This window comes from Maylandia zebra, linkage group LG5 (genome assembly GCF_041146795.1).
Source record: "Maylandia zebra isolate NMK-2024a linkage group LG5, Mzebra_GT3a, whole genome shotgun sequence".
Classification (NCBI taxonomy): domain Eukaryota; kingdom Metazoa; phylum Chordata; class Actinopteri; order Cichliformes; family Cichlidae; genus Maylandia; species Maylandia zebra.
Window position 1 is genome coordinate 29,543,301 of NC_135171.1, and position 25,658 is coordinate 29,568,958.

Below are 25,658 nucleotides of genomic sequence, written 5' to 3' on the forward strand. Positions count from 1 at the left end.
ACATTTCTGTCAAAATGTTGAAAGATAATTCATTTTACTGTGATAGAGGACTAACTAAAGAAAAGAAAGTAACACAGATGTTAGGCTTTTTGTTTAATGATAACATATGCAACCTGTCTTTTTCTATACATCCTTATTTACTGGGTCCTTTTTTATTTTTAGACAAACCAGGGGTGCACACAGTAGATTATCAATAATCCATTAAAAACAAGACAATTTGTCATCTGGCGTTATGAAATTTTAAAACTGTAACAGCTGTTAGAATATCAGAGTGAGCTTGGATTAGCTGGTACAAGAAAATATACTTTGAAAATAAGTTTTGGGCTTGTTACTACTTGTAAAAAAGGAAATGTGCTTTTTCAGGTCAACTCTAAGTTATGATGTGTAAAATACTTTATAATATTTTGGAGAAGGTTTCCTTAAAAATGACCTCTAGTGTCAGTATAAAATAATTCTAATATAGATCTACCTCAACTTTGGACCATTTCTTTCTAATTTCATTGTTATACTTGATTCTTCAGAGTCTATTTTCAAAAGTCCTTGCTCAGGCATTTTCTTGCTTTTAAAAAAAGTGCTTGTTGGAGCCTCTGCTTCCATTCTGGACCAGTTATTCCTCTTCACTGCCCTGCGGTTCTAATATAGACCTTGGCGGGAACAAATCACCATAGTGCCAGCTGTAATAGAGGTTAGAGGACTCTCTTGTGTGGATGTGAGAGTGAGTGCTTACACAAGGGCTTTTTGTGTGCACGTGTGAGTCCTTTATCAAAGAACTAGCCAAAATCATGTTAAATTTATTTCATTGAAAGGACCAACAAAATTGGTGCTCCTTAAAGTGATTTATTCTCCCTGCAGCAACACAAGAAAACTGTCCAGTCATCGCTTGTAAGTAGAAAAAGGGTTCTTGCACTGCCATTGATTTGATCAAGATATTATCACTGATAATGTGCTGGATAGAAATGTTATACTGGTTCAGACACTAGTCTGATAAGATAATCCTACACCATATCTGACTTTATTATGCTTCCTTTTCAGATTGTACAGGGACCTGTTTGATTACCTGAAACTAATCAGTTTTTTAAACTTAAAAAGTTGTCTTTTTAACTTTTAATCTTAATGAGGACAATATTTTTTGGTTTCTGAACATGTATTGTTCTGCATTGTACTGTACCTCAGGTCCAGTACAGTCTTTAGCACTGAACATCCACTTTTCTACCAATTAGCAAATGCTGGGATGCTAATACACTAAACTCCAATGGTACTTACTGCATGTTTTGCCTTATGGTAACTTTGCAAGTCAAAAATCTTTAAACTGCTAATCATTAGAGTAACAGTCAGAACATGTTGGGATGCTGATGTTAACACTAGTACAGTGGCTACAAGACTGCAAAGTTTTGCATGTAGTAAACTGCGAGATTTTTTTCCTTTTTGATCCGTTAAAAAAATAAAAAAAAACTATCAGGTTAGAGTCAAAACAGATGTACTAGATGAAAAAACGCTGATAGGACAAAGTATTTTCATAAAAAAAAAAAACAATAAAAAACCCAAAAAGTAAATAGTTATGAATTTGTTTGCCTGCAATTGAGTGAAATAAGTATTTGAATTCTGGCTCCAGTGGGCAAGAATCCAGTCTGTGCCCACATGGCACACAGATTGCAATTAATCAGTCATTAAATTACAGATCCTCCTGATCCTCCTGAAGTCTTGGGTGGTGGAGCAGGTCACCTACTAATCAGAAGGTTGGTGGTTCGATACCTGTCTGCTCCAGTCTACATGCCAAATATCCTTGGCAAGAAACTAACTCCAAGTTGCTCTCCAATGCATGAATGCGTGTGAACCAGTCCATTTACCATGTGTATGAAGCACACCTGTCCACAGAATCAGTTTCTTCCAGTCCAACCTCTCCATCACCATGGGCACAACCAAAGTCAAATGATGTCAGAAACAAAATTATAGACCTATACAAGGGTTAAATAGGCTACGAGGCCATCAGCAAGGAGCTTAGTGAGAACGTGACAACTGTTGGTGCGAATATTTGGAAATGGAAGAACTATAAAATGACCATCAAATGCTCTAAGTCTGGAGCTCTATGCAAGATCTTGCCTCATGGGGTGAGGATGATCATGAGAAGGGGTTGTGGATCAGCCCAAAACTACACAGGAGGAGCCTTGTTCGTGTGTAGTGTGTCACCATTGGTAACACACTACACCGGTAATGGCGCCCAAGGTCCCCTATGCTTGCAAGCATAGGGAACATGTACAGGCAAATGATACAGAGATGGTTTGGGATAAAGTTCTGTGGTCACATGAAATCAAAATCAAACTCTTTGGCATTAACTCAACCAGCAGTGTTTGGATTAAGTGAATACTATCTACCTCCACAGTCACACGTGGAGGTGGAAATATTATACTTTGAGGCTGTTTTCCCGGTAAGGGTACAGGTTGACCTCACTGCATTAAGGGGCCAATGGATGGGACTTGTTTTCATTCATAGGGCTTGTTTTGTAAAAACAACAGAACTGTAATTAAAAAAACATATTTTATGATAAACTCTCACCCTATCATAGCTGGCATAGGCTCCGCCCCCAATGACCCGGAACTGTAAGAGCAGACAAAAACGAATGGATGAATCTTCCCATATGGAAAAGAAATAGTAAAAACTTTCATGAGTAAATCATATAAGGCTTACATGATTTACTCATGAAAGTGGCCACTTTCTCATTACTTTCATATATTGTTTTAGTAAGTATCCAAAACATACAAGTTTCATTATATGATTTTTCAAGGGATCTTATATCTGTTTTCACTCTTGTATGCTTTTCATACAAGTTTCACACAAGACAGATACAAACTTTATAAGATTTATATATATCTTTTCCATATCAGTTTTTACCACCATAGGGATTTCATAAAATAACAAACTCTGCCGTTCTTTGCATTTTACACAAAATTATGTAAATATTGAAAAAAAGTTTTAATGGTGATCAAACATGCTTTGCATTACATAAAATTGTAAAAAATAATTAAAAACTGAGTATTTTACATTTCTTTCTATCATGTGAGTGTCTTATAAACTTCCTTTAGCTGCTTTGGCTTGTATCAAAGAGTAAAAAAAAGAGTTAAGTGTATGGGGTCTGTCAGACAACGAGGATAAATATGAGTTGTGTAATTCTCTGGAAAGCTGTTTATCACTTTGTTAAATTGCTTCAGTGGCAGAGTACTTACAGTATGGAGGAGCAGAAATAAATCATCTTTCTTTTTTTCTCCCTTTCATTATCACATTTCATCGATGCTGCCAACCCTTCATTTTATCTCTATCTTTTCTGTAGCTCTCGATCCTGCCACTCAAACTCTGTCTTGTTCTTTTTAATTTGGGCTTCTTCTCTTTTGTAACTCGCCATCTTGACAGATATTTTTCTTCTTCCAAGAGGCCCTGCCTCTTTACATTATTTTTTCTTCCTGTCTCTCTTTGTCTTTCTATCGGAAAATAACTAGCCTTTTGCTGAATATAACATCGCTTGTTCTTCTAACACAATAAATGTTTTATAGATGAGAAACAGTCATCCAGTATGTTCAAATCAGAGCAATGAGAATCTTAGATTTGTGTGGAAGTGGTATTCAAGTAAATAATGCATACGTATGCTGACGTCAGTGTCCTCATATCTTCCTTGATGTCACTAGACTGAGCACTTTTTCTCAGAAGCCACAGGGATGGAAAGAAATGATTCAATGAGGTTCTGTTAGTATTTTTATCCAGTGAGTGTTTAGCTGGTCTTACAGAGGGATTTGGGCTGGCTGTAGCTCAGGAGGTAGAGCAGGTTATACACTGGTAGATGGTTCGATCCCTGGTTGCTCCAGTTTGCATGCTAAAGTATCCTTGGGCAACATACTGAACGCCAAGTTTCTTTCTGGAATGTGTGTGAATGTTAGACAGGAAGCACTTGGGTAGAAAAAGCATAGAAAAAAGTTCTGGTATGAATGATTCAATGAGGCATGTTATATAAAGCGTTTTGAGTGCACGATCGTGGCTCAAAGAGTTGGCAGTTCGTCTTGTAACCGGAAGGTTGCCGGTTCAAGCCCTGGCTCGGACAGTCTCGGTCGTTGTGTCCTTGGGCAAGACACTTCACCTACCGCCTACTGGTGTTGGCCAGAGGGGCCAATGGCGCGATATGGCAGCATCGCCTCTGTCAGTCTGCCCCAGGGCAGCTGTGGCTACAACTGTAGTGTGTGAATGTGAGAGTGAATGAATGGTGGAATTGTACAGTGCTTTGAGGGCTCCGAAAGCGCTATATAAATGCAATCCACTATTATTATTATTATTAAGTGTTTGTAGTATATGATGTTCGCCCACATTAGAAGATCTTAACAACAAATATAATCAAATTGCTCATGACAGCATGAATTGTATTACTTTGTTGATTACGTGACCTTATAACTTCGTAATAATCCCCTTAATTAAAAGTCAATACTTTCCTTTATTAAATACAACATACACTGTGTTTGGTACTACTTTGTGCATGCCAATATAAAAATTTAGTGTAGACATTAAATGGTATTTGATACTGTCCCTGCTGTTTTCTTATGCACAATAGTATAGAACTTCAAATTTTCAGCTTCCTTTGAAATGCATGCACAGTTCATGGAACAAAAAGCTGCATAAATATACATGAGCGAGTGAATGAGTAGTGAATCATGACTGAGTTTAAAGCTTAAAAGAATTATTCACTAGTGAAAATGCTAACTAGTACAATGCCCATGTGACTTCTGAAGCTGCCGATGTGAGAATACTTCCTGCTTCTGATTGCCTTACCCAGGCAGCTCCTTTGGTTTAACTCTGTTAACAGTAGCAAAACCACTTGAGAAGTGTGTACTGTACATGAGACAGAATAACTTACCAAGATGGCCTGACCTGTTTCACAATATTGTCACATTTAACGGCTGATGACAAATGCCAACTTATTTCTAAAAAGCACGGCTTGAGGTTTGCTCGTAGCCATAAGTGTTGGGCACTTATTAAAAGTGATTTAAGGAAACAAGAAAAAAAGATACAGTAACTGGATGCTGGGAGATGTGCTAGACCAAGTCTGATACAGATGATTACACCATGTAGCTTACATAACCTAGAGGCACAGGACATTATTGGAAAAATAAAATTAAAAAAAATCTCCTGGTTAAGTAAAAGTTAACACAAAACAATTTATTGCTGATTTTTTGGTGCCAAAGTGTACCACTGTAAATCTTGTAGAATCCATAGATTAGCATATTTGGCAGCTCATAAATGACCAAACAGGTATTCGGCAAGTCTTGCAAAAACGATATGGCTTTTCATCATGTTGGAGGAGGAGGAGGTCAACCAGAGTGCAGCAAGTTCACTAATGAACCAATGACAAATGAAGATCTTTGTAACTGAGATTTTCAATCAATATAAAGGGTTAATCAGAATACTGGCAGCTCATCAATAACTTTTTCACAGGTCACAGGGACATTTCATTTCACCTGAGAGGAGATAACAGATAAGGCATGTACATAGAAGAGAAAGCTTTGATTTCATTCTCCTTAACTGCACCTATATTTCTCCCTCTGAAAGGAGTTTGTTAGCAGTCTAGTGTGCACAGTTTTCAATATATAATTTTCAGGTTTTGTGTGATGGCACCAATATAAATGTGAGCTGATTTAATCTTCTTGAAAATCGGGTAAAGATCACATCAAATCTGAAAATCTGTAAAAATGTTATATTACCCACAGTTTTTCATGGAGCGTCTTCAAACTTCACAGCAATATACTAGGCCTCGGGGAACATGAGTACCTAGTTTGGCTAAGCATTTGACCTTGACTAACATTGTTAGCACTCAAGGTCAATGATGACATTGAAATTTTTTTTTAAGAATCAAGTAATCAAGGTATCAAGTAATATGTCATATTAGAGGGCTTGGTGAGAACAGCAAAATGCACTTTTTATGTTTCCAATATGATGCCCTACAAAGTCACAATGACATCATAAAGTTTCACAAAACCACTCTAGATCTTAAAATCTCTGTCAATATGGATTTCCATATTACCAATTAGTGCTCTCTGAGAGCTGTTGTTGTATACAGTATTGATTTAAATATACAGTATATATGCTAAAACAGAGATTGCATGATGCATGATCAACATGCTCCCCTGGCCAACATCAATAGACTGGGCTGACCTGGGAGGATGGTCAGCTAATGAGGCCCAACGAACACCATAAAAGCCTGCGAATATACTCACTCAGTCACTCCCTTAAATTCACCTTGCACCTCCACATTACATCTATCTTCTGCTTAAATTGCTAATATGAATATAAAAAAATTCCCTACTTTGTTGAGTGTACAAGTTTTATTTTTATTTTGAAAAACTGAGACACACTTTACAAGCACATACTACTGTACATACTGTGAGAATCTGTACTTACATACTGTAGCTAATAATACAACTTTATATGGGAAATGCAGAAATAAGTACGTATGGTACACTTAATTAGTAGTGCCTGCTCATACTAATTAAATACCTCTCAGCTATGACTACATGCATGATCTGATGGATGTCTAGTTTGATGTCAGATAATCTTTGGCCTCAGTCACATCCTCGTTTAAAGTGAGATGAGGGGTGGCTACCACTTTATCACCCCATCTTGTTCCGTTTCATGTGCAAACTAGTGTAACAAGACTGTTACTGCGAGTGTCCTCTAACTACAAACACGATCTTGTGTTAGTGAGGCAGCTTTACTTTTTTATGCACATACACTAACTGTACAAAGACCATCTTACCAAACAGTCATGTATCTTGGTGTTAGGTTAGATAGCCTGTAAACAGGGAGCACCAATCACTGTGGTAGAGGCATGTGTACAAGGGACCCAGGTGCCATCACACTGCTGCTTAAATGAGAAGAAACTGATTAATTCACGGGCAGCAGCTGTGCCAATAAACTCCTGCAGCTGAGCAAAACTATCCTGATACTATAATCAGTCTGAAACATTGTTTGTCAGTTAATCTATCCTAATATCTTTGAGCAAGGCATTCAAACTGGGGTATCTCCTGGCCAAACACATAAGACTGTGACAGTACTCCCCAGTGTTCAAAAATAGTATAGCACACTCAGCAAAACCCTCAATTTCTAGGAAGGTTAAAAAAATGCTTATCTACCAATAAAGTAATTAGCGCTGACTCCTTCTTCCGGCGTTCAGTGTTCTGCTTTGCCCATCATATGTGGTGCCAAAGCTTTGAAAAGGCAGCTTCTTTTTCATCTCCAGCCTTAGTCATCGCTCGTCATCGTCTGTAGTACCGCTACCAGGAAAGTCATTTTTTAAATAAATGCAACTCTCTCAGCGCCTCCCAGAATCCTCTCAATCTGACAGGCACCTTATGCCAAATCATCTCTTTCTGTAATGAATAGTCTACTGGTGACAAAGTAATTTCACTCACTGGATATTGCTGTACATCCATTTAGTTTCATTTAACCACTGATTCATCCACAGAGGTTCAGACATGCAGCGATGACTGTCCCTTTTCCAACAAAGTATGCATTAACACATTTTTGCATATGTCATGTTATGAAGAATGGAAACAATAACCTGATTGACAAATTACATATAGATAATTGCTAAAAAAAATTTATCTGCAGAACTAAAATAAGCAGGGAGTCTGCTTTTAAATTGGCTATAATATGTACAGTACAATTTAGGAGGAGGACCTCAGAAGTGTGTGAAGTTGAGTTTTTAAACTTTATAAAGGGTTTCTCAGAAAAAAAGGTCCTTCCTGAGAAAAGAGGGAAGTTATATGATGCTACAGTTCACTCTATGGCAGTAACACTGACAGGGCTTTGACATGATAACACCCCACTGTGCAAGAAGGGGATGTATTTGTGATGCTGTTTGGAAAGTTGGAGAGATGTTGTCTGTAGCTGTACATAGAAAATTTGACCACACTGCCAAGATTATATTTGGCAGTGTCTCCTAAGTTGTGAATCATGAAGTGATTTTTAAAAAACAGTTTTCTTAAGTACTTTAGATACATTAATGATTCATAATGCTGGTGACTTTGCAAGTGCAAAACTTCTATAGAGCATGCTATTTAAGCTGCTTTAAGCTGCCTGAGACTGCTGTCTACAGTATCTGCAAGCCACATTGCAACCCACCTCTAACACAGCTGCTCCTTTCATGTCATATTTGTCTTAATTAAGGACATATTTGACATATATTCATGAATATTATTTGTATATGGGATTCTCGCTACTGCTGTCAAAGTGCCTTAAACTAACTTACACTCTATCATAAACATTCACACATATTTGCACAACACAAGCAAATACTTATTTTGTCATTTTTAGACATTTTACCAGTAAAAGTCTGAAATCAATTTTGGGAGATTTATGTTAAGGCAGATCCCAATTCACTGCAGAAATATCTGCCTATTGAGTGAGTTAGGCCACAAGGTATGACCTACCTTGTCTACAAGTCTCCCTGTCTGTATGTTGGTCAGATAAGTTGTCTGAATGGAGAGCGACTATTTTTGTATCTGCTCTGCTTTCATTAATATCTCTCTGCTGGGAGACAAACTAATGAGTCCTTGCTCACTGATTGCTACATCACAACTTTTGTGCGTCACCTCAGACACTTTTTGTGCTACATCACAGCAGGCACACTTCATCACACGCTGTGAACTACATTCACCAGAAATGCAGGAGGCTATTTTAGATTGGAGTGAGATTTTATTTTTATTCTTTTTTCCCCCTCTTTCAGAGGTGGAGAACAGAGAGGAGAAAAGACTGGGAGAAATGCCCTTGCTGATATTTATATAGAGATGACATTTAGGATAGTGGGGAAATGGTATTCACCTTTCAAGAGCATTAGGTAAACCTTATCATGTCTGAGGGGAATAATACCCAATTCTGATATTAATTCTTCACTTTTACAAAGATTTACTTTTTTCAGACATTTGATTACTTTAAAAACTTTTTAAGGTGAAAGGAAGGACAGGTCACTTGCACTTGGACCAGGGTTGGGGATGCAGTGAAAGAAAGGAGAGAATTCAAGTTGACAGAAGGAACCTTTGCAGTGAGCTTCCAGATTTCAAATGACTGCACCAGACTTAAGACCCGAGGCATCTGGAAACAAATAAACAACAGCAGCTGGTCTCAGAAGGAAAAGTGGCCGGGCTTGGCTTTCTAAGCAGATGCTGGCTGACCAACATCTGTCATCGTCATATCAGTAAACATTTGTATTTCAGGGTGATTATATCTGAATTGAATCAAAACAAACACATTTTTAGACAATATGTATATGTGTATATTAGGGGTGCAACGATATTCGTATAGATATTGAACCGTTCGATACAGTGCTTTCGGTTCGGTACGCATATGTATCGAACAATACAACATTTGTAATTTATTTTATCAATTTTCCTTCTGACGATGCTGTCTGCACTGTCGAGCGCAGATCCACTGAGCGCTCAACACAGACAGCATAGACCTGTGAGTGAGTTTTGGTCGCTGGACTGATTGTCAAAAAATAGGAAAAACTGCATACAGCTAAAAGTTTCCTGTCGTTCAGTTACAGGCCATGTTTAGTCTTGACTGGTGGTGTTGCCTGTATATATGTAGCAAGGTTTTCTGTCATTTTTATGACTTGTTAGCATGCAGTAACTGATGTGACTTCACTGAAAGCACTGAAAGAGATGCAAAGATGCGGGCAGGCAGGAGAAAGGAGAAAACATCGCAGGCCTAATGTTTTGTGCAAAGTGTTGGGGACAAATCAGTGGAGAAATGCTGCAAATAAAAAAAAAACTGTCAGTCCTCTAAATTTTAATCTTTTATCTTGATTGCCTGGCAAGATTGCCTTTCACTCTGCTGCAGATAAAGCATGTTCAATTGGATTGAAGTGAACAGAGATAATATCCCATCAGTGGCATGAAAAGGGTTGCAGCAAACCAGAGTGGTAGATGTGTCTCCGGCCATTACCCACCTGTTGTATTAGTTATGTAACTCTACTCCACCTCAATACACCACCCGTGACAAGAGGTGACAGGAGGCTACACACACACACACACGATCTAGTTTCCATTACTTCAGAGGACCTAACATGAACTTAAATGCATTTTCGGTAGACTCACTTTAAGCATAACCATATTTAGCCCATAATGTTAACCTCAAACCAAAGCTAATATTTTCTTTAACCAAGTTTTTATCCTAAAAACAAAGAATTTCTACCAACAGAATTTTGTTTTCAAGTAGAAGTTGTTTCCACATGTTTTGTGTCTACATAACATAACAACATAATGGAAACATGCACACAAACACTGAAGCAAGCTAATAATATGCCCCTGTGTTAAAATGCTCACAGAACATCCTCACCGCTGTCTCTGGTTTGACTGCAGTCTCCATAGTAATGGCATCTGTGTCCATGGCAACCATATCCGTGTCACTGCTGGTGACACAAGCTGTGCCCAAATCACTTCCTCATTGACTTGTGCATCACTGTTCATGTAAATAATAAGCAGTAAAGCAGTAAATTAAGAGATGAGAAAGACAAAGAAAACTTGTTCATTGTAACTGTTTTTCTTGACTTAATGATCTATAACATGAATTAACACGAGACTTGTCATGAATAAAGCTCTATAAATATGCTCATGTAAAACAGAATTCAAACTTGTACAGAAAAAGAGACAAAAAACCTTCCTAAACCTTTTCTACAACAAACTAAGAGAACTTTTGAGTTACTTTTTTCATTTTCATTTTACAAGATGGCTGCTAAGTGGCAGGAGTTGCTTCTTGCCCTATTTTTTTGTTAGAATCTTTTTAGAACACAAATTCAAACACAAGCAAAGTGAATGTCTTTGCTTAGCCGTCAATATCTTACAAAGAGTGCCACTGTCCAATAAGAGGATTTAGCCAGAAGTGAACTAATGGAAAGGACTTATTTTCCAGAAACGACAGGTAGATTTGGTTAAAAGCACTTGTTGTGAGTAAAGCTGCCTAGCTAAAACATAGCAATACAAGTAAAGTCAGCAAATGTAACACTGCTCAGCCAGCAAATATTAGCAGACTAACATTCAAATACTCTTATTGCTCTATCTACTATAAAACACAATGAGGACCTGTGTTGAACATTAGCAGTTAGCAAAGTTGTGCGAACAGCAAATAATACAAATTGTTTGTGTTACACAGCATTTGAAAGGCATTGCAACCATAAACTATTCAGCAATATTTTGCTAGAAGTCTGAAACTTCATAAAGGCCTTTTAATGTTAAGGAGATACTAGTAAAGACTGGCAAGACTTGTGACTCTTGTTACCACAATAGTTTGGCAGGAGGATTGGGAGTAAAGCAGATTTGTTTGCTCGTAAATCCAGATGCCGGGTAAGATTAGGATTAGGAAACTTATTTTACAACTCTAAAGGTTTTTATGTGGATATTCAGGTTGCTCACCATGTCACACGCATTACATCTGCATTCTGACCCAATTTTCTGTCGCTCATTATCTTTATAACCTTGGAGCTTTAAGCTTGTATTATAATATAAATCTCTCTGAATGGAAACATTACATAAATGCTTGAGATATGAATTGCAGCAGATGCATATTACTGACTTGTGCCTGTATATGTTTATGATATTGAAGGATTATTGCTGCTACACATTGTTGCACTCAGTCCACAGGGCTATATGTGAACTGGCCTTGGTCCACACTCGGCTGTCCTGTTTGTTTGCTTTGGTTCGGGTATAGTTTGATCAGTTTGGCTAAGAATCAGGTTCAGTTGCTGTAACTTTAGTTACTGAGAATTGTGTTCAATTTGTGTAGCTTTTAGGCAATTGGTGGCACTAGAAATTTGGTTCATCGGTTAATAGAAGTTTGTGCTGTGTAAAGCATGGTATTGGTATCAAATTCCTGGCTTACTGTATGTCAGGTGTGAGGTTTTGGAGCAGCATTTTCAAAGTGTTACCCAGTTCTCTGTAGTTACACTTTTTCCTTTAGCCACCATACCACACTCAAGACTTTTTCAACTTTTATACAAGGAACGAACCCAGGAATCAGCCATAGACTTAAGATAGAAATTATTCTGAAAGGGATGTGTGACAATGACTGATTCAGTCAAACCTTTTAAAGACTGTCTGTGACCTGTTTGTCGTCTGGAGTAGAGTTTAAGTTCCCAAGTAACATCGTCTAGTTTCTGAAAATATGCTTGTTTAACATGTAGATACATCTTAATTAGATAGTAGGAAAAATCAATGTCCCATGTTTAGTCATGCAAAGAACATATTACGTTTCTTTTTCTCTAAACAGTTGTTGGATGTCAGTATCAAATCCAAAATGGTTATATGGAAACAGCAAAATTCTAGGAAGTGCTGTGTGAATGCAGGAAAAAAAGGGATCTTACACATCAAAAACTTAAAAGCAACATGAATTATGCTAAGTAAGTGGAACAGTATTAAAGCTTTCTTCTGTCTACCAGTACTATGTTTTATTTTTCTTAAAAATTTCTTTCACTGCCTTGAATTTTTACCTTCACTGGTTTTCTGGACTGCACGCTATACTGACTTTGGTATTAATGGATGACAGTGCATCTGTGGACCAACACAGGAGATAACTGATCATACGAAACCAGACAGCAAGAAGAAGCAAGTAACCCAAATCTGCCAGCGTCCCGTCCCACTTGAACACGATAGAAATAGCACCATTCTAGGTCGCTCTTTAATAATTGCAGAACTAACTTTCACAGTACTGTGCCCATGTAGTTGTGTGTGAGAGTGTGTGACTGTGGGTGCCTTTTTGTTGACATGTATTTCATTTGGGGGATTTTACCCTTTATTCAGTTATTTAATCACGTTTGGCATTTATTTGAAAAACACTCAGCTTCACAAAATTAATGTGGCATGGTCTAGAATGTGTTTTAGGCTGATGTATTCGAGCGACTGTGGTGAATGTGTGTTGTCTTAGTGTGTTTTCCTTGCGGGTGTCCTGACCATTAAAAGGAAAACATCTTTCCTGTCCTGTTCTAAAAACAAGGTCGAAAGACCTCCTGCTAAAACACTTCATTATGAACTAAACCAACATGAACACCATCAACACACAAACACACACACAGGACACCTTGAAGCCAGAGAGTGGTCCCATAAAGTGCTCCACACATCGATTTTGTGGGCTACTTTGCAACAAGATGTATGTCCCTGCTTTAAGGAGTAATCGAGTGCTTTTGTCCTTGGCCTTGTTAAATTTCTCATCTCTCTGGTCGTCTTTCGTGTGACACTGATGAGGTCACAGCGGGACACAAACAAACCTGACATCCTCTCCTGTTTATATTTTCCAAACTACAAATGAAATATTAAAAACAGAAACTAGAGGAAAATCCTGCCACAACAAATGCCAGTCGCATGCAGTCACTCGCTTACTTTAAAGTTGATTTGAGTGTTTTATTGTACTCAGCTTATGTGATGAGATGTATAATAGTTGAAGGTTATTTATTTTAGTGACTTTTTGTCAATTTTTAATTAGAAGCTGATTTACTGCAAGAAAAGGGTAAATATCAATCTGTACTAAAACTGAACATCCTTACGTAGTAACGGCATTAGCAACACTGTAGACATTTCGAAACAAGGGATTGTATAAACTAAAACAACTGTAAGAATTTTAAAGCTAGCAGACATACACAACACTGTACTCTATTCACATGTAGCTGAATTCAGGTTTTATTTTTGTGTGTTTGCCTACTTGCAGTGGATACAGATGGCAGGAAGTTGAAGGGAGCTATCCAGAGGAGCACAGAGACGGGGCTGGCTGTGGAGATGCCCAGTCGAACTGTTCGCCAGGCTAGCCACGAGTCCATAGAAGACAGCATGAACAGCTATGGCTCCGAAGGGAAGTAAGTAACAAATACTGCTTTAATTAAATACCATTTTAACCACAAATACAGCATTCTGAGTCTGAAAAAACTAAACTAAACAAAAGCCAACACAAAAAATCCACATTTTGGTAAAATTACAAAAAGCCTGCTACAAACTTATTACATTAGGTCCTCTGCAATATGTTTTTACAGCTGTTTTTCTTTTTGTTTTACCCTCCTTCGATGGTAGTTTTTGTTGCTGTTACTTGGCTTTCTTTATTTTAGTTGTTTAGGAACAATTTCCCGTAAACTTTAGGCTGTAGATTGGATTTTTGTTTCAGTAAAAAGGACTAGGTGTTACAGTCCCTGATAATGCATTGCTTTAAATGGAGAAAATCTTGAGGGATGGCTGTTATGAGGAAAGGCAGCCCAGACACTTTACCAGTTTGGGACACATAGTCAGTAGTGGACCTTGGATTCATCGGGTGTTTCGGCCATTATCACTAGACACCCGCATCCAAGGAGGCCCTACCAGGGTTGATCAGGCCCTGGAGTGTGTCACTGGTTTATGTTAACTCGTTATTTCTCTTCTTCTTTCTTCTGAATTCATTTTGGATGTTGGACAATCTATTTGCACTTTAAACTATATCAGTAAAACTACTGAGACTATTTTGAAAATAGCACATTTTTGCAAGGATTCAAATTCAGTTCATTCAAACTTAAAATGAAAAAAGGAATATATTTTAGTGTATTGGAATTTCAGAGATTTGATTCCTTTGGTTGAGGTTTTGCAATCAGAAGATGCTGTCACGCCTTTGTGTTTTCAGGTTATTTTCTTCCTTGTGTTGCTGTGTTTCTATTACCTGTCATACAGGAAAAACATCAGCAATGTCTTTGATGCACAGGGAGAGAGAGAGAGAGAGAGAGAGAGAGAGAGAGAGAGAGAGAGAGCATACAGAGCACCTATGACATCAGCAGTAATAGTGTAGTACTACTGAACACGCTCATACACACACACACGGACACATGCAGATAACTGCCAACCTGGCTACCAGCTTGAATTCCTACTGTTACATAACAAGACAAGTCAGACAGACTGATGTAGGCTGGGAGGGTTTACAGAGGAACAGAGGAGGGACGAAAATAACGAGAGGATGATTGCATCATTGAGTGTGTTTGCGTGCATATTAATATTCCATTTATATTTGGAATATGCAAATACGTTGTTTATGAGCTTCTGCTTAAAAACATGGATTACTTTGCATAGTATGGGAAAAAAAACGAATTCATTAGCTAGATTTTAATGATGCTAGCTTATTTATTCTTTAGTAGCAGAAGCAAATCCTTTTTTAATGATGAATAAATCAAACAGAAGATGTCAGTCAGAGCCAACATACACAACTATATGAAAAGAAGAAGAAGACAACCTAATTGATTGTTTCCTAGAAGTCCACAGTGAAGCCTTAATAACTGTGAGGTAAAAAAAAAAATTAATGAAGGCATTACAGGCACAGATAAAAAAAAAATGACAAAGAGAGTTTTAGAAGGAGAAAGAGTGCAAGAAAATCTGTGTTCACACGAGGCTCTTTGATTTAGCTTATTCAAACTCTGCAGTCTTTACTGCTCTTCCACATCCAAGTCACTTTAGCTGAAAACACAGCACACATCACATCACGTCATATGTTGTCTAGCTTACCTAAATGGAGCTCTGCCTTTTACCACTTATACCACACACTATTAATTTAAAAATAGTTTAAAAAGCAATGCCACCTGGGTCACAGACATTGCTGATATGTATTTCTATTGAAGTGATTGTCCGACATAAAAATGTCGACATGCACCACCAAAATGTATTTGAATTGTTTTGCAAAAACAATTAAAAAAAAACCCCTCAAAAATAGTGGGTCACAGACCCAGTTCCCTGACAAATGTGACATGAAACATGGTTAATATTAGATAAAATTTGTTATCCTATGAAAACACCCAGAATGTTCTTCATGGTCCCAAAGTGCTGTGCCTTGCAGACTCACCAGGCTCCATTACCATCTTTGTTCATACTATACATGGTTGATATGACAAATGTAAACAAAAGATAACTTACACAATAGCTCAGAACAACTCAGGTCGCCCAGGACTTTTTTCCATTTAGTGTAAGTGTCGTCATATTGAGGTAAGTTCAAGTGTTTTTTTTAATGTTCAATATTGATTATTTTGTGCAAGATAAAAAGGTGTATGTTGTGACAGAAATCTAAAGAATTTTACCTTCTCTGTATTTTGTTATTTGGTTTAATATAGATAAACAGACAAGCTCCATAGTAATACGTTTTTACTTTATATTATCTCCCATTTTAAGATTTCCAAAACAATGTCAATATGCTTGACATCCCTAATTCTACACAAGAACAAGGAAGATATATTTCTATCTTAAATCCTGTGACTGATCATTGTCTTTTTCAAACTGAAATGAACATAATTTGTACATATTTGTGTTAATGAAAAATAATTCTTGTAAACATAACCCACATGGAAAATACATTGGGGAAATCAATGCTATCAATGTTCAAAAGATACCAGATCACATAGATTGTGTAACTAACTGGTGTTCCAGTATGTTCAGCTCTATTCTCCATGATTGTCTCATTTAGTTTTTTCTTTCAGTTCTTTTTTTTTATATATTAAAAGCACATTAAAAATTATATAAAACCAGAAACAGAAGGGGCCTTTAAAATCTGTGCATGCACCATGCTGCAAGCAACAAAACATTAAAGGGAACAACAGTTGACTCATTAAGCTGGCAACAGTTGACTCACTGCATCATTTAAATCATCCGCAGCAAACCACTGCTCATCTTCCTGTCTGTATTTCAGTCTTTACGTCAGCTGTCTGGCTCAGTCTGCTGATTGAAAAGCTCCATCATTCTCTATGCACAGTCATGAATAAGCACTTTGTTAGCTAACACCATCCAGTCACACTTATGAGCTTATTGATTTATGGTGGGAGCCATTCAGGATCCAATGCACGCACACATTCACTGTGGAAACTGAGGTAAATGGAAATGCGTGTCTTTGTGTAAGAGAGACACACAACTGTGACTCTTTCTAAAAGGAGACATCATTTTAAAAAATATCCAGGAAAAAACATGTTGACATTTTACTGGGTTCATGTTGTAAAATTATAATGTACTCCTGACAACCAATCCTTTGTCAGCGGTGCAAAGCAGTGCTTCAGCTGCACTGTGACGCTTTAAATTTTAGTGCAGTATGTGTGGAGCTTATGACAATGATGACAGAAAACATAAATGTAGTTCTGTTCAAATGATATTTTAACAACAGAAAGACAGATTTTTTTTTACCAATATATTTGTAAAATCTGCAAATATATTTCCATATTTATTTAACTTTAATGAAAGGTTGTTGTTGTTCTAAATTCCAGTGCATTACAAAAAACTGAGTAGTATGAGATCTTATATTTATGCAAAGTTCCCATCGGTTTCCCACTTGCGGTTTGCATTGAACGTCATATTTCTGCGAAACAGCAGTGTAATCCCCAGATGTGCTCCACACACTAACATAATCTAAAGCTCAGGAATTTATCACCCAGTAATACCCACTCAGCTAATGTTGTTTGACTAATATCTTTGCATGCGTACTCATGATACACATATACAAAGGTTTTTACCTCATTAGGAATGTAATTTCTTCAGTATACAAACATATTAATTGATGTATTATGTTAATTGCATATATGCAGCACTTTAATACTTTGCATATTACATTCATGCATTATGGTCACAGAAACAAAACAAAAGAAGAAAAAAAAACATGCTGTGATATACATAGACCAGCATGCTACCACATAAAACCACTGACACTCGAAGTGAATAATGTTGATCATTACATGATAATGCAAGGTTCTGTTTGGAAACCTCCTGGTATTTGTGCATGTTACTTAAAACCCACTTAAATATTTTTTTTCAGATGCAATTTCTCCAAGAAGGACAATGCACCACATAAGCTGTCCAAGAATGACTTGAAGTTACACAACAAAAAGCTCAAGATCCTGATCTGGTGTCCAAACTTCCCAGATCCCAAGCGTCCATGGGATGTATACAAACAACACAGGGGAAAAGATAAAGTAACGAGATGCAAATGAGAGTTTGGGATTATCTTTCATCCCCTAAAATTGACATGTCATTACTTATTATATGCTGCCACCTGAATGTAAATTACTAATTTAAATAATTGCTTTCCTTTATTGCACTGAACGACTTCTAAATTATTTTGTAATGAAGCATTTGCATACTTGGTTTGCAGTTAGTATTAAAGGTTAGACTTTGTGCTTTTGTATGACTTTGCTCGAACAATCTAATAACTGAAGACAAAGTCAGCATTGAGTGTCTAGTTTAAAAAAAAATATAATGATTTGTTCCTTATATGTGCACCCAAGCACTCTTGTGAAAGTGGGGATAATTTAAAATTGAGCAACCATAAAGTATGATAAAATATCAAAGTGAAGGCAAGGTGGAAAAACATGTAGGTTAAAGAGGGGAAGAAGAAGAAGAGAGGGGTATGGAAAAGAGATAAAAGTAGAGACAAGGAGAGAATGTTATCTCGTGGGGCTCGAAACAGCTGCAAACTGCATAATCTGAGAAAAAGGAGGAAAGAAAGAGACTAATGAGAGCTCTGGAGAGAAGGAGGAGAGGTGAAAGGAAAAGAAATGACAGTGAGAGAGGGATGTGTGTAGTTAATCTTTCCTGTCTTTCTTTGCTCAGTCTCTGGTTGGGAACATGGCTAATGACTAACGACAGAATGGGTTGACTGCCACTGGCTCCAAGTGGCTGTTAGAGAATGGTGAATTATGTGACATATACTACTTTCCCCACTCTCTTAAATGTTTTTTGAGTAATGAATAAATTCTCTACAGAACCAGTAGTCACATTGCACATTTGTCGTTAAATTAAATTATTGCCACCGTCCAAGTTACGAAAAGTTCATTGTTCAATTTTATGCATGCTTCAAGGTTGTGTTACCCTCACAATTGTCACTCACACCTCAGATACAGATACAATATATATACAGTATGTCTGTGTGACCTTTTACATCATGTACAGTGTCATTCAAAGGCATACAAACACTGCCTGCCTCATAGGCCTCTTTTTAAACATACCAAGTTCCTACAGATTTAAATGAATTCTTCAAAAATGCATGCATGCATTTTACTACAAATATAGTGCCAGGCAAAAGTTTGCAGTGTGTCCCAACTTTTGGCCAGTGTTTTACAAGCGACAGAGTTGGATTGTCAAGTGTTGAGGGGCATGGTGCGTAAAAGTCACCAACACTCAACTGACTCAGTAACTGGAGAGCTCCAAACTTCCTCTGGAATTAAAATCAACACAGAAATCTGCACAAGGCGCTTCCAGTTCCTGAGGGTGTAATGCCATTTCTAGGTGGTCCAGTGTGGTCCAGTCACTTTGCTTTCATTGGAAATTTCTTCAGTCGCTTAACTCTAAGTTGGAAAAGTTTAACCAGGGACCTGTCTACTCCAATGTCACCATTGTGTTTTTCTCCTTGTCATTTGTTAAAATTACTGTACCCTGTATAGACGCCACATTACTGCTATTCACTTTCTGCATAAATGGCCCTTTAGAGGTACAGAAGTTTGTCATCATGGTAGAGGTGGGTAGAGCGATCTAAATATCGATAGTACCGATACCATCGCTGGTATTGGTATTGGATCGATACCAGCATAAACACTTCTCCTGTCATGCAGGCACACTGTGCTCCACCTCCTCCTCCCTTCTCTGCTGTGTTTAGTTTTCCTGTGATCACGTGGCTCACCACTGAGCAGCGACATGCTGCAGTGAGTGAGAAGTACATTACAGCTGTAAATGAAAACACTGCAAACAGTGATGCATGCAGGCTATTCTCTACTGTGGCAAAACCATCAACTTGTACAAAGACACGAAAGTCCATGAAAAGAGAGCTTTGTCCTGGAACAAGCAGCAAAAGAAATGAAGAGAGGAGGAAGTAAATCCCTGACCCTGACCCCCAGCACAGAGACAGAGGTCACTGTCTCAGTCCTTTCATAGAAGCAAGGATAACCTCTATGAAAATAAGCTGGTAGCTCAGACAGGGTTGAAAGTAATAATTTACTCATGACTCATGTTGGTTCTTCAGCATTACATAATGTTGTTTCTTTAGTAGACTGATTACTTATCAAATATATTCAGATATTCAAATAATATATCCACAACACTGAATTTAGCTAAAGAAGTTATTCTGTTAGTGAACTATATTAATGTTTTTTTTAAAAATACAAGATAGCTGAAAGGTGTCCTTTTTATTGTGTTAACTAACTACAAGGTGAAAGTCACAGTGATTAGGCCATTAAAATGTATAAATCATGACACATCACTGCTGCCTGGGATGTTTTTGGTACACAGTGGAGGTCCAGCTTTTAGCTTTGAGGGGTATATCTGTGTAGACTTAAACTGTAGGGACGAAAACTGACTTTTACTATGCTCCTACTTTTGAGAGTGCATTGGTATGTTTTTATTTACACATCATGTTAGACTCGTAGAGCAATGGAAGAAAAGTGCTGTCGTCTATTGCTCATAGAACAAATAAACCCACACACTCACACACATATTTACTACCTGGCTGTTTGCCACCAAAGCACTTTGAGCTGATTTGTATACACGTAAAAACCACACAAAATAAGGACATATGGGGTCAAACTCTAGAGCCAACATCTGAGCCTAGTTTCAGGAAGCCAATTAAAATTTTGTGAGTTTAACTAACCTGAAAGGGGAGTGATAAATGGTATTCGGTTATCAGCCTTTTCTTTCTTTCTTTTTTTCAGTCCCTATCTCGTTATTCCTCTGGATTGCTTTTGTCCCTATTCTGTTACTCCTCTCTTCCATTGTCTCATTATCTTTCAGTCACTCACTTTCTTCTGCTAATTGAACTGCATTAAGCACTGTCTGGTCATGTTTAACCATCCGTGTCTTTGTCTGCCTGCTTTTTTGTTCCCTCTGCAGTCTTAACTACAGTGGCATGTGTCTGGCATCCGATGCTCAGTTCAGTGACTTCCTGGATGGGATGGGACCAGCCCAGTTTGTTGGGCGACAGACACTGGCGACAACATCCATGGGTAAGAGAAGACTGGAGTTTTAATTATTTTGCTACAGCCAATTCAATTTCTTACATTTCTGTTTCTGTAGAATAAAAATGTGTTTTCCATTTTTGATATACAGGCTGGGTCAGAAAATTAAAAAGAAAAAAAAAAGCTTTATACTCATAAAACTGAACCAAATGGTTCCTTAAAATCATTTTACATTGGCAAAGAAAGTGCCTCACAAATCAGCAGTCTTACTGTTTTTCTCATCATCTCCAGCACTTCACTTATTCATTTCCAGGCTGTATATACTGGATATATTGCATGAAGTCTGTCCTCTACAGCAGTGATTTACTGTAAGTGGGTCAGTTTCCTCACTGGCAGCCAGACAGTGTCCTTGGCCCAACAACAGTGACACTGACTGGACCAGCTCCACTCCAAACCTGCTGCCTGGTCCAACATTATATAATGTCAGAGAACCCAGAATAACTTGGCTTTCATCTGAGCTGTGTCACTTTCAAAGGAATACATTTGTCATTTTGGGGACATTTAGTTAAAACTTTTATTCCAAAGTTACTTCTAATGAGAGAAATTATTGCAATGTGCACGCAATTTTAATATAAAAAATGCAGATCATTATTGGAAGAAAACGCAGACAGAGCTATGATTAGAGAGTACATATGAATGATATATTTACTTATTTAGCAGTAAAAGCTTTGTCTCTTACATGTTTTACTGTCTTTATGGCTTTTTTCTGTGAGGAGCCAGCTGACTGGGATAAATTATAGTGTTAAGACTGAACCAAAACCATGACTTATTAAAAAGAAAGCTTCAGAGATGCTTGTATTGAAGTTCACACCATTTTGCTTAACATAATTCAAGGAGCTTGATGTTGGGAGACCAACAAGATATTTCAGAATCTCTAAATAGTTTTTATATTAAGCCTTTATATTATTACTCTATTAATAAGTAACTTACCATGATTTTTATTGTTGGTTGGGTTTATTGCTACAGAAAACATAATATGCAGAACGTTTGGACAGAGAGAAGTGTGCTCTATGTGATGCAGTATTTTGCTCTTACAGTAAACTGAACTTGCTTTGGGACCGTCTTTTCCTTGGCTCCAAGATTTGGTTTGGAAGTTGGATCGTATATAAAAAATGGATTTGGGTTCTGGGTCTGAAAAGGAATGCTAATGTGTCAAGTACTTTTATTCTTTCTAATGGTCAACCAGAGCCATTTCTCTGGTTCTCTGGTTGTGCAAAGAAGTCAAACTGAACTGAGGTCTAGAGAGTGTTTGAGAAAACAATAAGTGAAACTACGGTCTTGTACTCTAGTTTCACTTATTTGATGCAGTCAGATATTAATTTAGTAGGATATGGTCCCATGCAAAGTAAAATAGGACATAAGTCAAAGGATCCTTCTGTGATTGCTCATACAGTGTGACTGGCTTCTCATTCAGAATCACCTTCATAATATGACACGGCCATGGTCACAATGTGTAAAAGGCATTTGACAAACCAGTGCAGGATGTACATTTTTATACATGATGGATAGTTTGGACATGTCTAGCAACTGACTTGAAGTTACCAAGTGATCTTACATGATTATGTCTCACATCCATTTTAGTATCTTCTTCTAAAACTATTTACTAATTGTTGGGCTAATATTCACCTCCTTTAATCTCATTTTTTCACCCAATCAGGTGATGTAGAGATTGGACTGATGGAGCGGAATGGGGGACTGGAGGTGGAGGTCGTCCAGGCCAGAGGCCTCACCATGAAACCAGGTTCAAAGGGACCTCCAGGTTTGTCTGTGATCAGTCTTTGAGCTCTGTTTTTCAGAGAATACCATTTATACCATAACGTGAGGTGTTTTGAGTCGAAATTTAACATTTATAAAGCTGCTTTACTTCTGTTTGTACTCCACATGAATGCTTTACAAGCCAGCAAATAGTTTCACATACACAACAGCCTGTAGGGCATATTTAATACTAATGGGATATAGCTTCCAAAAACATACTTTTTGTGCTTGACAATATAAAAAATAGACGAGTGAAGGGGGGAATGGAGCAGAAGCAGGCGATGCACTAAATAAGTAAAAACTGCATTTGTCTTTGCTCATGCAGTAGTGAAATGTGCATCTTGATGCTCTGACTTCAGATTTTAATCCATAGATACAGTCCAGTATTAAATGCCTCCTCTGGTCAGAATGATCATATTGTTGACTTTGATTGTAGCGCCTCGCCGCTGCACAATACTAAAGCAGGCATCAATCCCAACTGGATAAGAGCTAAACACCTTCACTGAAATGGAACAAAAAGTATCTGGGAAAAAAACTATGAAGGAGAGATAAAAGAGAATAGGAAAATAAACAGAGGAAAGCAAACAAATCAGCATAGACCACTATATTGTAACTGAAAGAAAAACATGGTCATGACAAGGGAGGTATAGAGATAAAAGGAACTCCGTGTACAGTGTAAAGACAAGTGAGGTTTTGCCTGCAGATTTTAGTGAGCCAGTGTCTGAATTATTTCTATCCTGTTATCAGCACACTAGACAGAAAGCTGTGACCTGTGTGTAAGCTCCAGTACTGTAAACTTACATTAGAATGCTGTTAGCGAAACCATATGTTATTATTAGCCAATATTTCTTCTTTAAACCTGTACAAACAGTAGTAGATGCTTTTATTCTGACAGCTGGTCAAGTGATCATGAATGATCATAAATCATAGTTTTCAGTTTTTATCATTTTTCTTTTCAAAATATACAGATGATTGGAACTTTCTCCTTACTTTCTGGTCACTGTGAACAGCAAAATTTTGAACAATAAGCTTGTTCCCTAGCCTGTATTTTGCAAGGTTAGATGGGAGCATCACCACAGGTGTCTTAGAACATTCGAGGGTTACACATTCATGTGTTGTGCTTTCATCTTAGGCTTGTTGATGTGATTATACAACATTACAGCTTCATTCACAATTCAGTACTGACACGATCAACTGTTTGGTTCATCTCAGTTCAGCCTCCAAATTCCATTTGTACATTATAAGGAGTATTCAATTCAATTCAATTCAATCTTTATTGGCAGACTTCATGTCCATAGAAACAAGACAGAGACACACACACACAAGCCCTCCCCCTCCCCAAAACACAAGGTATAAACTTTAAAAAAAAAATATATATATATATTTATATATATTTATATATATAAATATATATATATATATATATATATATATATATATATATATATATATATATATATATATATATATAAATATATATATATATATATATTTATATATATAAATAAATATATAACATATAAAACATTTGTAAAAATATAAAACCGTAATATACCTAAAACACAATTACTTAAAAGAAATCAATAAATACACAAACACTTCAACCAGTGCTTTCTCAGACTGGATGAGTAACGGGAACCACTCACTGTCGGATCTGCGAGTGCTAAAATTATACTGTTACTCGAACCATCCAGTCATTCTCTAAAATTGAACATTAACTTTCTTAAAAGTGCTTTAAAAGTCCAAACACCCACAGCTGCAAACATCTGGCTGGCACTACCCCTTCTAGGTATCCTGCAAAGGATTCTCATCGCATCATTATATGCAACATGCAGCTTCTGCATGCTACATTGTTTGTAGGATGACCACAAGGGGGGCAGTATATAGCAGTGTACAATATGCTTTAACAAAGCCACTTTAACTGGAAGTGAACAAAAGCTGAATTTGTGTGCAATAGTATTTGCCTGCACATAGAGCTTACACCGTTGTCTCTATATGTCATCATCATCATTCATTTGCTCAGTAATAAAGTGACCAAGGTAGTTCACCTTTTTTTGGGCCACTTTAAACAAAGGGAAATTTAGCTGTTTATCCTGCTTAGTTCTACATATCAAAACAGCACTTTTAACAGCATTGTACTTTATGTCATATTGCACACCATTATTTGTTAGTCATTATTTTATAGCATCTGTTCAAAACACACTGTATGTGACAAATGCCCAGACAGTGTGTTGGAAGATCTTTTAGTCTCAACAAGATGAGCATATTTTTTTATCATATACTGAAAAACTAGAAATTAATCAGTCAAATCTATGTGTTTGCTGTCATTCTAGCAGCCTACATTAAAGTTTATCTTCTGGAGAATGGAATCTGTGTGGCCAAGAAGAAGACGAAATCAGTGAGAAAATCTCTGGATCCTCTCTACAACCAGGTCCTGGTCTTCTCTGAGAGTCCACAGGGGAAAGTGGTCCAGGTAAGATACACCTAACTTGACGTGCCATGCAGTTCGTTACACAGAACATTCAATTTGGGCATCAGCAGAAAATACAGAGAATGCTGATTCTATTGCAGGCTAATCATATCATGGAACCATTCAATATTTTATGAAAGTGCTAAATAAGAAGTACAGTGGGCCAAAGTTGGAGGTGCTTCGAAAGTTAGCATCCATAGACATTTTGTGTCATCTTTGTGAAGAAAATATATCTATTAAAGAAACATGAATTCTGTATGAGAGCATCAGCTTGCAGTGTCCTTACACCTAAAACACCCTCATGGCTTCCAATGACTGTCAACTGTGGAACAATCATTGGTACAGATCACTTTGATTTGTCAACAAGTTAACAACAAAGCTTAATGCGCAGCAAAAGGATTCCTGACGAATACAAAAAATAAGCTGTGAATTTACGTG

At 37.3% G+C, this 25,658-nt stretch overlaps 1 protein-coding gene across 2 annotated transcripts in view; it reads left to right on the forward strand.

The window, feature by feature from the left end:
- rims4 (regulating synaptic membrane exocytosis 4) overlaps window positions 1–25,658 on the forward strand; it is a 50,832-nt gene that overhangs the window by 14,421 nt on the left and 10,753 nt on the right. The window contains exons 2-5 of one of the 2 annotated variants that reach the window (XM_004548853.4): window positions 13,726–13,870; window positions 20,871–20,983; window positions 22,653–22,754; window positions 25,087–25,223. In XM_004548853.4, the coding sequence (XP_004548910.1) occupies window positions 13,726–13,870; window positions 20,871–20,983; window positions 22,653–22,754; window positions 25,087–25,223 (497 nt within the window). Of the gene's footprint in view, window positions 1–13,725; window positions 13,871–20,870; window positions 20,984–22,652; window positions 22,755–25,083; window positions 25,224–25,658 lie in introns of both variants that reach the window. The other variant, XM_004548852.4, reaches the window with a different exon arrangement.